Source organism: Populus alba, chromosome 19 (assembly GCF_005239225.2).
Source record: "Populus alba chromosome 19, ASM523922v2, whole genome shotgun sequence".
In the NCBI taxonomy this organism is placed as follows: Eukaryota; Viridiplantae; Streptophyta; class Magnoliopsida; order Malpighiales; family Salicaceae; genus Populus; species Populus alba.
This window is the reverse complement of record NC_133302.1, coordinates 7,879,189-7,896,832: the sequence shown is the minus strand read 5'-3', so window position 1 is coordinate 7,896,832 and position 17,644 is coordinate 7,879,189. Positions and strand designations below refer to the sequence as shown.

General features: G+C 32.5%; 1 protein-coding gene across 2 annotated transcripts; it reads left to right on the top strand.

The window, feature by feature from the left end:
• The first annotated feature begins 4,890 nt into the window (after positions 1-4,890).
• On the top strand, positions 4,891-11,691 carry LOC118056956 (bifunctional TH2 protein, mitochondrial). 2 transcript variants are annotated; one of them, XM_035069404.2, is made up of 7 exons: positions 5,470-5,611; positions 6,390-6,688; positions 6,814-6,922; positions 7,762-8,052; positions 8,199-8,613; positions 8,754-9,017; positions 11,020-11,691. In XM_035069404.2, the coding sequence occupies exons 3-7, from the start codon at positions 6,902-6,904 to the stop codon at positions 11,427-11,429; spliced, it is 1,401 nt and encodes a 466-aa protein (XP_034925295.1). In that variant the 5' UTR covers positions 5,470-5,611; positions 6,390-6,688; positions 6,814-6,901; the 3' UTR covers positions 11,430-11,691. The 2 variants fall into 2 exon arrangements, with proteins under 2 accessions (XP_034925294.1, XP_034925295.1); XM_035069403.2 differs by lacking the exon at positions 6,390-6,688 and having other exon boundaries at positions 4,891-5,611.
• The last annotated feature ends 5,953 nt before the right edge of the window (positions 11,692-17,644 follow it).

The following is a 17,644-nucleotide window of genomic DNA, read 5'->3' as shown; positions in this document are numbered from 1 at the left end:
CCGGTTCCGTTCGGTTCGGTTTTATAAGCCTAAAACAGAAAAAACCAAACTGAATTGAACCCAAACAGAAAAAAACCGAGCCAAAACCAAAAAAACCAAGCCAATCAGGTTTGAACCGGTTTTTTTTCTAAAAAACAAACCAAACTGAATCCGGTTGTTTGAACTGGTTTTAATTCGGTTTCCTTTTTTTATTAAAAAAAAATTAATTTGATTATTTTTTTTTATAAAAATCGAATCGAACCTAAAATAATCACTTCCTATTGCACTCCTAAATATATACTAGGAACTTTTAGCATAGTTATGGATACCCTGCTTGGTACTGATTTAGAAATGGGTATGGTTCACCAATTTATTAATATCAACTATTGGATTATTGGGTAAATTCAGTTTAGTTTTTTTATTAAATTAATTTGTTTTGTTTTTGTTTTTATTCTAAAAAAATTCATTGGAGTTGATCTTGATTGAGTCTAAATCAGGTTTAATCAAATTAATCTAGTTACTAAAATTTTGATTGAGAGTAGATATTTTTTATTTATCTAACCTAAAACTCAATCAAAATCAGAATTTGAATCATAATTTTCTAGATTTAGCTTCCCAACCATGCTTAACAAGCATGGTTTTTGGTGGTAAAGGTAGATACATTTAAATTAATGAACATTTAACATTAGACAATAGACAATAGGCAATACCAAATTAATTTATTCAAAATTAGTTTTTCATTGATATTTACACATCCATCCTCAAGTCCATGTGTAAATAAGACTAGTTGAAGTGTATAGGTTTGCATCGTGCTACATAGTTTTGTTTGAAATTATATTAATAATTATTTTTTAAAATGTTGTTTGTATGGAAATAAAATAAAATAATATTTTTATTTTATTTTTAAAAAATTATTTTTGATATAACATATTAAAATTATTTAAAAACACTTAAAAAAATAATTTGAAACAAATAAAAAATTAAAAAATTAAAATTTTAAAATATAAAAATAAACAGGCAGAATGAAATGGTTCCACAAGCCGACCGAAGCTTTGATCCGGCTGGCAGTTGTCCACAAAGAAGTGTGAATGAGCAATCTGGACTTCAAAATAACGTCAAATTAACATATATATATATATATATATATATATATATATATATAAAATTAATTAATTAATTAATTAATTAGAGGCATTGACCCTTCGAGAGAGTTGATGGGTTCTTCTGACCTCGAAAAGAATGTGCTCTCATGATCTCATTAAAGAAAAACAAGAATTTGTCTGAAATAGAATAGATTGTGATCATGACTCATGAGGGAGAATCAATTACGAAGTCCCAAAGAAAAATCATTACATAAAATAATAAAGTATACCACGCAATGCAATGGGTCGGGTCAGAATTTTTTTTAAAAAAAAAAAGGTTAGAAAAATCTAGAACACTAGTTATTGATTCAAATATGTTTAATAGACTTTGTTAATTTGACAACATGGTTATAAAAAAAAAGCCAATGAAGAAAAAAAAATAAATAAATAACAATGACTAATAAAAAAAAATCTAAAGCTTCGTTATCGATAAATCAAATGCTAAAATATGAATTGAAAGCAAAAAAAATTTTAAAAAATAAAAAATCTTGTTTCTAATTGGTATGTCAAACTTATATCCTGTTTATAAAAATGAAATAACTCTATATAAAAAAATTAAATAAAATAATAAAGGTCAACTTTCAAGTTAACAAAATAATGAAAAACAAAACATAAAATAAAAAATTAATGAAAAAATATTGAAAAAAAATTCAAGTTAATTCGGGTTAATTACTTTATTAATTCATGATCCGAAAAATAAAATCAGAATAATCAACTAAACTCACAAAGTTGAGAGTTCAATAATCTAATATCATACAGTAAAACTCAAATTTCTTTTTAGCAAAGATTAACGTCAGATTATTAATGTTCATATTAATCAGATACACTGACCTTTAAGAGAGTTGATGAGTTCTTTTTGCAAGTTGAGGTTCAACTTCTAGCCTCCAAAAGAAGTGCTCTCATGATCCCAGAAGAACATGTATATAAAATATATATTGATCGTGACTCATGAGCGATAATTAATTTATAAAGTTTCAAAGGAAAATCATTAGATAAAATAAGATAGTTGTGGGCGATATATTGCGGGTCCAATTAATTTTTTTATAATATAAAAAATACTTAAATGATGATTATTTTTCTAAAAAAATAAGAAAAATTTAAGACCCAAGTCAGTTTTCTGTTTTTGAAAGAGAAAATTATTGAATATTATTTCAAGGGATTGAAGAATATATAAAAGTAGATGATTCTCACAAGGCAGCTTCATGCATCCTAACCATGAACCTAGCCTTCGTTGTTTCCATGTATGATGTTGGAAAAATCAGGTTGATTAAAAAGGCCTCTGAAAGTGTATATAATAGTGATCCCTGTGATTTTGTTTGGGTAAAAAATATTTTAGCCCTTATAGTTTTGAGTGAAATTTTACTTTGGTTCTATAAATTAAAGTTTTGGATTGAAAAAATCTTTTGATTCGACCACAAAGCTACGGTGCATAGTTAATTATGCGTGTTTTGGTATTGCGATGCGTTGCGTTTTTCAAGAGTGTGTTTTGCCTAAAGATAAATCAAGATGAGTGTTTTTTTAGATTTTTAATACCAACACTTGTTTAATGTTTTTCTCAAAATAAATATATTTTTAAAAAATAAATAAAAATAAAAATTATCACACTTTCAAACAATTGATTAATTAATTTATATAGGTACTACAAAATAGTAAAAATATCCATTAAGACTCTTTGAAGGTAATGAAAAGTTATGCCCTAACGACCACCATGGAAAGTTATCTCATGTACTTTGTAGTAGATTGGGTTAGCAAAAATAGGTCATCCTTGAAACCCAAGCATCCAACCAAAAAATTCATGCACCCTAGCCATAAATTTAGATGATGTTTGAAAATATAATAGTAGTTATGATTTAAAGAGTTTTTTTTAAATAAAAAAATTTATTAAAATAAATATATATATATATATATATATTAAAAAATATTTTTAATACTAGTATATCAAATGATTTGAAAAAATTTTAAAAAGATTAATTTTAAATTTTTTTTTTTTAAACTTTTGAGAAACGTGATTTCAACCGCATTCACAAACATTGTCTAAAAAGTTGAAAAAATCATATTTACTACTGAAAGTATGACTTGGTTGATTAAAAAGAACTTTGAAAGTGTATAAAATGATGCGTGTAGATTGTTTTGGTAAAGATAGTGATCCCTATAATTCTGTATGGTTAAAATATATTTTAGTCTCTATAGTTTGAGAAAAATCTCACTTTGGTTCCTATAAATTAAAGTTTTGTTTTGAATTTTTTTTTTGATATGATCGAAAGAAGAACAAGTGCCTAGCTAATTATATGTATGTTTGGTATTGCGGTACATTATACTTTTCATAAATATTTTATGTCTAAAGATAAATCAAGATGAGCTTTATTTTTTTTTTTAATCAACACATTAATGTTTTTCTCAAAAAAAAAAAAAATACTTTTATAAGTAAGTAAAAACATAAATTATTGGTTAATTACTTCACTAATTCATAATCCGAGATATAAAATCAAAACAATCTTATAAAAAAATCAACAAAACTCACAAAATTAAAAGTACAATAATTTATTATCAAACAAAAAACTAAATTTTTTTTTCTTTAATGTTCATATTAATCAGATACACTAACCCTTTAAGAGAGTTGATGAGTTCTTTTTGCAAGTTGAGGTTCAACTTCTAACCTCCAAGAGAAGTGCTCTCATGATCTCAGAATAACGTGTCCTTTATAAAATATATATCGATCGTGACTCATGAGCAATAATTAATCACGAAGTTTCAAAGGAAAATCATTATATAAAATAACATAATTATCCCAGGCCGATTAATTTTTTTTAACATAAAAAAAATACTTAGATGACGATGATATTTTGAAAATAGTAAAAATAATTTAGGACCCGATTAAGTTTTCTGTTTTAGAAAGAGAGAAAGGGGGATGATGATTAAAGTATTGATAGATTTATGCTTGTTTTGTGAATAAAGTTATTGAATATTATTTCAAGAGATTGAAGAATATATAAAAGTAGATGATTCTCCCTCGGCAGCTTCATGCATCCTAACCATGAATTCATATACATACATACATACATACATATATATATATATATATATATGTTTTAAATATATTTAAATAATATATTTTTATTTTTAAAAAAATATTTTTAACATTATTAAATCAAAAAAATATGAAAACATTAAAAAATATTAATTTTAAATAAAATAATTCTTCTAATTTTTTTTTAAAAATATGATTTCAACCGTTTTCTAAACACTATCTTAACCTATTTGTTTTCATGTATATTGAAATTGAAAAAAATCATATTTGTTATCGAAAATATGACTTGACTGATTAAAACGGCTTTTAAAAATATATATAATAAGGTAAAAAATATTTTAGCCCCTATAGTTTGAGTAAAATCTCATTTTAGTTCCTATAAATTAAAGGTTTACTTTGAAAAAAAAAACTTTTTATTTGACAAAAAAAAAAGAGCGGGTGCCTAGCTAATTACACAAGGGTTTAGTATTGTGTTTTATGTTTTTAAGGTTTTTTTTTTTTATTATTTTGATACCAACACATATTTAATGTTTTTTTTTAAGATAAATGTATTTTTAAAAAGTAAATAAAAATAGATATTACCGCAGCCCAACTGATTGTAGATATATAAAATAGTAAAAATACACATTAAGACTTTTTTGAAGATTAAGAAAAGTTATGTCCTAAGGACCACCACGGAACGTTTCATAATATATGTAGCCTACAATATAGTTTATACTTATTTTTTTCTCTCATGTACTTTGTAGTAGATTGGGGTAGCAAAAATGGGACATCCTTGAAATCAATACATTTACCGAATATGCTAAAAATCCAAGCATCAAAACCAAAAATCCCACCCCCACCCCCATCACAAACCAGCCCAACAAATCAAACCCACCCAATCAAGCCACCCGCCGCCGCCGCCGCAGCAGCTCCCACAATAAGAAAAATCCAATGTCCATGACCAAAATCAGAAAAATCCATCCAAGCCAACTTGTGAATTAAAAAAGAAAAATAGAAAAAAAAACTCCCCAATCCTTCCTTTCCTTTTTCACACAAGAACCCCCCAGTCGCCATCTCAGACAACACACGAACACTTTCATCTCTCTCTATTTTTGATGCGCCTACTCTTGTTTACTCCAAACCCAATCAAAACCTCTTCATCACTATATTTCCTCAACTCGCTCCGATCCAACTTAACCAAACGCACCTTGCCAACTCGGAGATCTTTCATCCCTGCAAGAATGGCAATCCCTCCACGATCAATAGCATCAGCGCCATCTTGCACTACAACATCAGGCAGAAGTAACGTCAACATTGAAGAGGGTCTTGCTAGTAAATTCTGGATCAAGTTTAGAAGAGAATCCGTTTTTGCTATGTACACTCCTTTTGTCATCTCTTTGGCTTCTGGCACTCTCAAGATTGATTCTTTCAGGCATTATATCTCTCAAGATTCTCACTTTCTCAAATCTTTTGCTCATGCGTGAGTGCCCCTTTCTCCTTTTCTTATTTTTTAAGCTATTTTGATTCTTGTGTTGTTTTGGAATTCTCGATTATTGTGATATAGTGATGGAATTATTGTGTTCTTTTTTCTCCTTCCCTTTTGTGGGTTCTTGGTTGGTGGGAGAGTGAAGTAATGATTGATAATTTATGGTTAAGTATTCAGGTAACTAAGAGAGAAAGTGATTAGTGAAAATTTGGAGATCTTCATGAAAGAGTTTATTGAAGTATCAGATGGAGTTTCTTGGATGATTAAATAGTGAAGTGAAGATAAGATAATTTATGATTAAATTGTTTGATGAATAATGGAGGTTTCTTTTTATCATTTCTGTAAGTAACCTAGCTGTTTGGTAGCTGAGAAAGTGCGGGAAAGGGGAGAACAATTGGTTTGATTTTGGAGAAATGATGTTATCTTTTTTCCTTGATTTGTATTCCTGGAGTGTTTATGTTATAAAGCAGTTGAAAAGATGAGAGCAGCGGTGGCTCGTACTAATTTCGATGTGTTATCTGTGAATGGAAATAAAGAAATTGGTTTTGTTTTGATGAAGTGGCATTTGATTTTCATATGGCTCTGGAAACATGTTTGAGTGATCCGGTTTTAATTTCAGGTTCTGTATGTGTGTATTGATTTTTTAGCATGTTTAATTAGAAAATTTGGAAAAATAAAATGATTAAACCTTTCCTAGTGAATGATTTTTGATGATCTTCGCTTATAATATGAAGAACTGGAATTAAATCTCATGTTTCATTTGTTTGCTTAGAGCGGTAGAAGAAAAAATGCAACCAAGAATGTGAAGACTTGTTTTCTTTATTTGGAAACAGAGCTGCTATTTCCCCCCACCTTTTCTAAGTTAAGTTAATTAGACTTGTTGCCATATTTGATGAATTATAGTACTTTTCGGGCGAAAACAAGAGCAGCATCAACAATATAAATAAAATTCCTTCCATCTTTTCTTGTGTCAGTTTCCTGCTACTAATTGGAGGTTTAAAATGTTCTTGTTTGAAGAAAAAGAAAAAGAAAAAGAAAAAGAAAAAGAAAATATTAGTTGCATCACCGGAGGTGAGTTACACAATTAATTTACAGACGGTGTTTTATTTGCTCTTTTCAGTATTGACTACATCAATAGAGTTAGGGTACTTTTTAAGCATTTGATTTGGTTTATTATTGATGTTATTGGATTTTAGGTTTGAATTAGCGGAAGAGTGTGCTGATGATGATGAAGCAAAGCTAGCAATCTCTGAGTTGAGGAAGGGTGTCTTAGAGGAGCTGAAGATGCACAATTCATTTGTACAGGTTAGATAATTGATGTAGAAAGCTCGCTTCCTCTTCTTTTCATTTCAATTTGCTATTTTGTTATTTGTTGTGATGGAGAAAAAAAAAATAGTTTAGTTTTTTTAACCTTAGATTGTGAAAGTTGAGGGGTTTTTTCTTTCTTCTTTTCTTTTTGGGTTCTTACTAATGCCATGGTTAAGCATCATTTCCTTCTGCTGATATTTTGTGAGAAACCCTCAAGGATCATTTCTTTGTTGCCTTGATCAACCTTGCTTAAAACAGCTTTATTATGGAGGCTATCCCCCCCCCCCCCCCGCATTCTGACATTCCAGTTGTTGAATCTATGTTACTGTAATGTGGTTCTGTCATCATGCATTTTGTAGCTTTACTTCTGCTTGCTCCTTCCAGGAAGCTCATTTCCATCAGTGGGCCACGGAGGAGAAAAATTCTTCAACACTGGAATCTTAAGGAACAATTTTCTGCTTTAATCCTTGTGATGTTCATTCCTCATACTAGTGCTGCTAAAATCATATTATTTTACTTTATATAATCAAATTAGAGATAGCAAGGTTCTAAAGAGGTGACTGCAACTTTTGTAGTAAACTAAATGAGGACTGATGAGTTCACAGGAATGGCACCTCATCTTAATCACCACTTCTTGTGTGTCTTGAAGATTCATTCTTTTAACACTTCGGAGCTAGTACCATAGATCTGTCTTAAAATTTTAATTTTCATCCAAAACTGTGTAATTATAAATAAGCTTTACACATCTATCAAATCCTTAGTTTCCAATGCTGTAAGCATATGGATGTCTTACATGAAACAGTTCTCTCAGTGTTCTGAATGTTTGAAATATCCAGGAATGGGGTATAGACCCAGGTAAAGAGGGGACTATCAATTCTGCTACTGTAAAATACACAGATTTCTTGTTGGCTACAGCTTCTGGGAAGGTTGAAGGAGTGAAAGGTCTTGGTAAACTTGCAACTCCTTTTGAAAGAACAAAAGTTGCAGCCTATACTCTGGGTGCCATGACACCTTGCATGCGGCTGTATTCCTTTCTAGGCAAGGAACTCCAAGCAGTTTTAGATCCGGAGGAAGATGGGCACCCTTACAAGAAGTGGATTGACAGTTATTCGTCTGAGAGTTTTCAGGTAATTCAAAGTATTGCCAGTGGTATTTTGCTCTGTAATGGTCTTCCTGATTACACTTTCTTGACTACAGTCTGAGGTTAAAATATATTACATAAATGGCCTACTCTACCCCCAACATCTCAACTATTGTACTCTTTGAAATCTAGGCATCAGCTCTGCAAACTGAAGACTTGCTGGATAAACTTAGTGTCTCCTTGACAGGCGAGGAGCTTGACATCATTGAAAAGCTTTATCACCAGGCCATGAAACTTGAAATAGAATTCTTCCTTGCTCAGCCAATTGCTCAGACAACTTTAGCTCCCCTGACAAAAGGGCATAACCCTGAAGAAGACCAGCTTGTCATATTTTCTGATTTTGATTTGACATGCACTGTTGTTGACTCTTCTGCCATTTTGGCAGAAATTGCAATACTAACAGCACCAAAATCTGATGTGGTTCAACCTGAGACTCCAATTGCTCGAATGTCATCAGCTGATCTAAGGAACACATGGGGTCTTCTTTCTGGACAGTACACTGAAGAGTATGAACAATGTATTGAAAGCATTATGCCATCTGCAAAAGGTACAATTTTTTTGTGCAAATTCTTGTGAGGTAGAAGTTGGACTCTGTTAATTGCCCGGGGATGGGAAATGGGCTGTTGCTGAAGATGTTAGTATAATAATAAATCCTCTGGCTGGTTTTGACTTTCTGATTTTTTACAGTGGAATTCAACTATGAAGCTCTTTGTAAAGCACTTGAACAACTTTCAGACTTTGAGCGAAGGGCAAATTCTAGAGTGATTGATTCTGGAGTTCTCAAAGGTTTGAATCTTGAAGATGTAAAACGAGCGGGTGAACGTTTGATTCTTCAGGATGGTTGCACTGGTTTCTTTCAGAAAATTGTGAAGAATGAAAATTTGAACACTAATGTCCATGTGCTCTCATACTGCTGGTGTGGTGATCTCATCAGATCAGCTTTCTCCTCAGGTATGCTCCTTCTATGTGAGTACCATGAGTAAAGAACTCTTAACAGCAAATATATACAAGTTTGTGTTTGGTAATGCAGTTGAAAGTGCATTTTAGGTGCTTTTTTATGATTTTGACATCCTCGTATCAAAATCATCTAACAACACCTAAAACAACATTAATTTGGTGCTTTTTTCAGATGAAAATACGCACCTGAACTGCAATACCAAACAGTGCCTAAAAAGAAAAGCTATATCTTGTTATGGTCCTACCAATTTGATTTTTGGGAGGGGGAATTTGGAGGTGTTCTACAGTTCAGTATTTTTGCTTGCAGTGACTGTGCAAAAAATTCAAACTGATTAGTGTACGGTAGCATTGAATATGCACACACACATACACATGCATATATGTATATATTTTCCATCAGAGTTTGTAGTTTTCTACTTTTCACATTGCTAACTCACAGGAACAGTGACCTCTTAATCACTTTACACGGTCTTATTGTTGTATTAAATTCTACTCTCCACTGATGACCACTAACTGTAGTTGTCAAAAGTAGTTTGTGATGCATGATAGCTAAATCCTTGTTGATACTCAATTAGTTGCATAGTCTACATTATGTGGGTTGCTGTGTTTGATTTTGGTCTTTGTTCTCCTGTTTTTCAAATCCACTTTTCAAGGACTACCTTTTTCTGAGAGATATCTGCTCTAGTTTCCATAATCCTTTTTTGCATGTGAGCACGGATGAAAATTCTGTCTCATGTAATGTGCTAATTTTGGGAAGAACATTTCGGAAAGCAATAAAAACAACATGAAAATCACATAATTATTTGGAAACATATGCTAACAACTACTAAGGTGCAAAAATAAATGAAAAACTAAATGTATGTTGTGCAAGCATCAACAAATAAAAGGAAATGAAAGGTGTATCGCAATAAACTCCTTTCTTATTTAACTATGTGGAATTGGAGAGAGTGGTTATTGCAATTTCTTACTTCAATGGTTTTTTCTTCTTCACCCTAAGATTTATACATTGAAATTATGTTACTATGAAAATTTTCTCATATAGTAAATAGATGGATTATGCATCTAAAATTTGCGCATAAAATTGTCTAAATGAACCAAAGAATTCCATGGCATCAGTCAACATAATAACAGGATACAGAAGTCAATCCTGGTATGTTGGTGGACATTTTACATAGAAACCTCTTCTTAAATATGCAGTAGATAGGTTTGCAACATTTAACATATGAGAAAGATTGCTGGTATTGTTGCTCTTGGTGAGCATAAGATCTCCATTAAGCTGAAAGAAAAAATTACTATCATCTGGCAGAACTGCGTTTCAGGAAACCTTGAGAACAATAGATAAACCATTGGATCTTACAGTATTTCTTGAGTTAAACACCTATCTGCGAGTTCATAAATGTTATTTTGGGGGCACACCTGAGGCCTTGCAATGCCTGACCTGCAAAGGCTTAGCATGCTGCAACATGCCTTGCCGAGGCTTAGGATGGCTGTGACATGCCTTGCAGGTGGCATGCATAACCATGAGATGCCCATGCCCACAGGGTCTCTTCCAGGAGAACAAGATGTGGGTGAGCCTCCATTGTTACAACAGTCATATTCTCTGATAGGTGTGCATGCATACTGACAAACAGGATACAAGACTAATCCTGAACTGCTATTTTATCTACTGAAACAGCTTCTCAAAATTTGTTATCATGCTGGTTATATGTCCTTATCTTTTGATCTCCCAGTCCCTTGTATTCTTTGAACCAACAAAATGTTTTCCTAGGATCAAAGGCTGCAAAATTTTATTTTCCATTTTAAGTTGGGTTTGTCGATATTGATTCTGAAATTCACTATTAATGCTTTTTATTGAAATTCATATACAGCTCTCTCTCTCTCTGCTTTTGCTTTCATTTTTCTTCTGGATAAAGTTTAGTATTTTTCACTGTTGCTCTACAAGACTAATGGGAACTTAGCCCCATAATCAGTCATGCTTTGCTTTGTTGTTAAACAGGGGGTTTGGATGCTCTAAATATTCATGCAAATGAGTTAATTTTTGAAGAATCAATCTCCACGGGAGAGATTGTTAAAAAGGTGGAATCTCCCATGGACAAAGCTCAAGCTTTCAATGACATTTTAAAGAATTACAGCAGTGAAAGAAAGAACTTGACTGTTTACATTGGAGATTCAGTTGGTGACTTGCTTTGTCTACTTCAGGCAGATATTGGTATTGTAGTTGGATCTAGTGCAAGCTTAAGGTGCGTGGGAAGTCAATATGGTGTTTCTTTTGTACCACTGTTCCCTGGCTTGGTAAGAAAACAGAAGGAATCTGATGGAGAATCTCCTAATTGGAAAGGGCTATCTGGCATACTATACACAGTCTCCAGTTGGTCAGAAATACATGCCTTCATTTTGGGGTGGTAGAGAATCATTTTTGCTCGCTCACTCCTGCGTTTTAGTTAGGAGAAATCAAGGAAATATTTGTTACTTAATGGAACACCAATACAAGATGATGGCCTATTTTATTAGGGGTCACATATCTGCCGCTGTTTGGCCTTTTTTCCCTTCTTTCCACAGGTCTTCTGATAAAAAATGTAATGAACTCTGTTGGCTGGATAATGCTGTGAACTTGGTATTTACAATCTCCTGTACTTTTATTGCCAACCTCACCAATTCTTTTGTTGTAGATGCTTGCTGCTACTGGTTCTGTACCCTAGTTTTGTTCGTTAATACGATTATTTTTCCGGCATGTAGATGAGACTTGTCAATTTGTTCATATGGTGCATAAATCTACTGGTATTTTGTGCTATTAATTGATGATGGTGATGCTCGGTGTTTGGCAGGGAAGACAGCATGTAAAATTTCAGTGACATCAGTATTAAAAGATAGAGGTTATTGCTTTAATCAGTGCAGTTCTCAGACTGGCAAGAGACTTGTACGAAGAATTTTATTTTTATGCCTCCCTTTTTATTGATTCTGGGCTGGCCGGTTCTTGTAGTTTTGCCAAATTAGAAACTACGGTTGGTGCAAGTACTCCCATCGGTTGTTATTTCCTGTTGCTTTCCGCAAACAACAGGTGCAGCAATTTTTTATTTTATTTTAAGTTTAACTTTTAGTCATATAAAATATCAAACTTTTATTTTGAAGGATTTATACGCATCATATATATATATATATATATATATATATATATATATATATATTTGTTAAGGTAACATGTTTGAACCTAATGTTTTACTAACAAAGTGAGCAAAGAATATCAATGATGCCCAACCAACTCGGAAAATATTTATGCTATAATATTTTTAATTTCTGCATGTCTATCTAATATAGTACATAACTTGGTGTGAATCTCAATTACATAATAATAAAGCAAATCTAAATTACTATTCATTTCTTCTTCGACAATAGCAAAATACAATAGATAAACTTCATTATTCGCATTATAAGAAACTGCAATTAACAACTTTGCCTTGTACGTACCATACAAGTAAGTGCTGTTAATGCTACTTAGAGAATGATAATAAGTATTGAAATATATCATTTGAAGCACCAAATGTCCAAAATACCCTCCTAAATGTTTTTTTTTTATTATTTATTATCATCAACCATTTTATGATTTCAATCAACAACCATTTCTAGATTTGAATTTCTTATGATTAATCACATTCTAGGTAGAATTTGGAAGGACTTTTTGTGCATACCAAATAACCACTTCATGATTTTTTTCTTAGCCATCTATGCCTTTTGATATGAGACATCATACTCATAATCCCTCTAAACAGTAGCTTTAATATTTGCAACACTCATATTTATGTTCAATTTCTAATCACTTCATGATTTTTTTCTTAGCCATCTATGCCTTTCGATATGAGACATCATGCTCATAATCTCTCTAAACAATAGCTTCAATACTTGCAACACTCGTATTTATGTTCGATTTCATAATTATCAACATCACCTTCACAATCAGATCATTGTTAATCTGACGATGGTGTTGTAAAATCTTTAGTGAGAGACCCATAAGTGGAGAGAGAAAAATCTACATTGCAGTGGAGAGAGAAGGGGCAGTCTTGTGGTGGAAATGGGAGTGTTTTGCGGCAGGGAGAGAAAGAAATGACTGTGAGTGGTGGTGGGTCACGGGGTTAGGAGTGGTTACTGTGGGGAAAGAGGGGCGATAAGGAGAGAAAAAGGAAGACATTAGGTTTGGGGGTTTAAAATTGATTGAAGTCACTTTGGTCATTTACATCTCGAGAGTTGTAGATGTTAAATATGACACGCAAGTTGTAGATAACGATAAGGACTCGTAAAACTATGTTATTCTTATAAATATTTTTTGGGCCATGTTATTTTACTTTGTTTTTACTATGCTAATAACCAAAAAAAAAACTCTTAGATTCATCTACATCATGCGAATTCCTAACACTTGGGGTTTTTTTTTCTAAGATCTGATGCAATCAAGCTTGTAAAAGCGGGTGGTTTTGAGCATTCAGGTGAAGATCTAACATTAATAGATGGGGATCTAGCTTAGAAAGACTAAATGAATGACCTAAAACATGCTTTTATAAACCAATTGAATAGGTCTAGAATGGCCAAAACTGATTGGCTCTATAAAACTACGATAAATGGAGATCTAATCGTTGGATCATAATAAATTTTTACAGGTGATTCTAGTAGTAGTTTTTCTGATTGCAAGCACTACATCACTGAATGGATCGTTGGATATTTCAAGATTTTTTTTAAACACTGCTGTCCATGATGTGGTTGTTTCTATTAATTTTCTTATTTGGTTTAGGATTTGATATGTTTAATGTGGATTTGATGTTTATTTTCTTTATGTTTTGGTTTCCTAGTAAAGGTAGAGTTTTTCGGTCTATTTAAAGAACTTGTAAATCTCTTAAGGAGGAAGCCATCATATGCATTATTTATTAGAAAAAAAATAAAATTATGAATTCAGGGTTTATATCTGCAACCATATTTGCTTATTAAGCCTATATATATATATATATATTATATATATATATATTTTTTTTTGATTTCATGTGCTACTGAACAATGTTGCTTTTGTCTGCATCACTTGTATGACATCTATGGATGATGAATGATTTACCTATTCCAAAACATAATTACACTGAGAAGATCACTCGTGTCTATGAAAAACATTATGTGGATGTTGTATAAGTGATAATTAGATTTAATTTCACAAAATTATCTTATATAAATAATGTTATATTTTGATTCTGACTAAATATTATATTTAATAAAAGGTAACAAATAAGCATATTTTGAGCATAACATAAACTGTATGAGAGAAGATATGATTCTTAATCCAAGAAAAAATAGAGAAAATATTCCATATGTTCTCAAGTAATATTGATTATGAAACCTTTGTGCAAAATAGAAAAAGATTTGAAAAAGGATCTTATTGAAGAGCCAATGACCATGATGTTGAGAACTAACATGATTTAGTAAAACATACATACTCCATGCTCAAATATCTAAATTAGAACATTCTAGATTAAAAAATTAGTTACACTAAGATATCAATTACTAAAAAGCTAAGTCAAATTATATATGATTTTTCTAATACTTGAGAAAAATCATGAGATGTTTCTACATGTTACACTTGATTTTTAAATATAAATAAATAAATTTGTTGAATTGATGACAAATTAAATTGTTTAATTTATTTAATCCTGTTTTAATTACAATTATGATGTGTACTTAGATCGATATATTATGAATCTAATAGGTCACACACATAAAACATTATTAGTAAGAATTAAACCGGGATGGCTAATAGTCAAGTATAACTTGATTATAAATAAATTTTAAAAATTAAAAATTAGAGTGTAATTAATAAAAAAAATACAATTTTAGATTTAAAGATTTTAAAAAATTAACTAAGAACTTGAATGAATAAAATATATTTTTATTAAAATAAAATAAAATAAAATATATTCATAATGAGCCAAAACTACTTCCATAGAAATTAGTTTATTTCTGCTTCAGAAGAATTTATTCGCTCATCATCTGCTACACTGGAATCTACTCCTTTGTCAATGAGAGGACTATGTTTATGTGTTTTTGTCTTCTCCACGCACAGATGTTCACCTACATACTCTGCGTACCTCTTGAACAATTCATCAATTATATCATCTCCAAAATGACTAACCAACATCGGTTCTGCAACAGCTCTTACAATATTTGCCACATTTCGTCCACATTGGTCCTTTTCAAACACAAAATCTTTGTTGCTGATATCATCATTAGCATCCCAAATAGCAAAAGTTTATAGCTTATCAATATCGAATGAGCCCTCCATTTCGATAATTTCCCTCACTTCTCCTTCGTAAGGATTATAATATGGCAGATTGAAGGTATCAATATCGGTCTCTACAACAAGTCCCTGAAACTTCAATTAATTAATCTCCATAACCAACAAGGCAAGAAATTTGCTTAATTTAAATGAAATGAAAATAAACTAACCTTTGCTGCCAGGTCTAGCAGTGACTTTGCTAGCAGCTCCCAATAAAGACAGCAATCTTTGCTTCTTGGATCGTCAATACTCCTGCCGATGATCGTAAGAACTACACGTCCTCCTTGTATTATTTCCTCTGAGCGGAAGCGTAGAAACAAGGAGAAATCCTTCTGGAATTGCTCCAGGTAAGCTTTAAATACATCAGGAGGACTTGCCTTTGCCATGTATATGTTCCCCTTGTTATTTGATATACCTTCTGGCACCTAATGTCATGAAAATATATGGTCAGGCTTTGCCATGTATATGTTCACGCGTGACTAATTTCAACTACAACAGGCAACAGCACACATTCTATAGTATTGATTCAAGCAATTGCTATTATTTATATGTATTTTGTATCTGATTCTGTAGTTATTTTAAGCTGTGATAAACGAGGTTTCAGGAATGGTTTCAGGTTTTATATTAACTCAGTCATGGCTATAAACATCTTGTTTCTCTTCTTCTCTACCAATTTTTGTTTGTCTTTGATATTTCGTGTTGGGATTTGCCATTAATGAGCAACCTATCCTAAGAAGTAGGGTTACCATTTGTCAATGATAGTTGCACCCACCATTAAAAAATATATCAACCCATGAGCAGCCATTGTTGAGGAGCTGCCATTATTGCCTATAAATAGACACCAAGAGAGAGAGCAAAATGAGAGAGAGAGGTGGTGAGTGTGTAAGAGAGTAGAGAGAAAGAGAGAGCTGCAAGGGCAGTAATGAGAGCTGGGAGTAGAGTAGAGTGAAGTGATCCTCCTCCTCCATATATTTGTTTTGTATCCTTTCTCTATCTCTAAATAATATTGACTCTCCCGTGGGCTAGTGTGTTTACACTCCTTTTGAGCAATTATCAGTACATCACCGTTCCGGATTTCCCCCAACAATTGGTATCAGAGCTTGTTCTTGAAAAAGAGGGTGTTTGATCCAAACTCAAAAATCAAAGTTCTCAAAACATGTTTTTGAACATACCATCGTGTAGAGAACGACCAGACGAATCCACTAGTGAAAACCCGGTGAAGAACCGACGTCCTGCATGCCTGAACGCATCGAAGATAGGACTGCCCATGCGCACCTATGCGCCACACGCTCCTACTTCGCCTGACTTCTTGCAACCGGGCTAGGTTGGCCCGCCACGACATCATCCAGTCATCAACACGACATCAAGTTCGTATAGTCAACAAACAAGTCATCCTTCCAGTCAGCAAGGCACGACATCATCAGTCACGTCAGCAATAAATTCGTGCACTTTTGCCACGTCATCAAATGTGGGTCCTAGTTTGCTAACGTGTCTGACACGTCATTATGGCTGAGTTTTGATCCGGTGCGACGCAGGCACTATTCTGGCTGGCACGTGGCTTCATCTGCACCATTTGTGGATCCAAAAGTTTGATTGATAAAATTTGAGCCATCAGAAGTCTGATTGGGGTGATCTCAGTGTCGTTTCCAATATTTTTTGCCATTCCGGACACATCCGTAAGGTTAGATTTGGCAGATTAAAATCTGAGAAGCATTAAAAATGGCAGATGAAATAAAGGCTGCTCGAATTGAAAAATTTGACAGAACAAATTTTGGATATTGGAAAATGCAAATCGAGGACTATCTACATGGGAAGAAACTTCATCTTCCCTTGTTAGGGAGCAAACCAGAGAATATGCAAGAAGAAGAATGGCTACTTCTTGATAGACAAGTTTTGGGCATTATCTGGTTATCCTTATCAAGAAGAGTTGCTCACAATGTTACAAAAGAAAGATCCACTGCAAGATTAATGGAAGCTTTTTATGGGATGTATGAGAAGCCATCAGCAAATAATAAAGTGCACCTGATGAAAAAGTTGTTCAATTTGAAGATGACCAAAGGCACCTCTGTTACACAACACCTCAACAACTTTAATACCATCACAAATCAATTGTCATCTGTTGAGATTGAGTTTGATGATGAGATTCATGCACTCATCTTGCTAGCTTCACTTCCAAGTAGTTGGGAAGGTATGAGGACAGCCGTGAGCAACTCAGTTGGAAAATCCAAACTGAAATATGATGACATTCAAGACTTGATTTTGGCTGAAGAAGTGCGAAGGAAAGACTTAGGTGAAAACTCAAGTTCAGGTTCAACTCTCA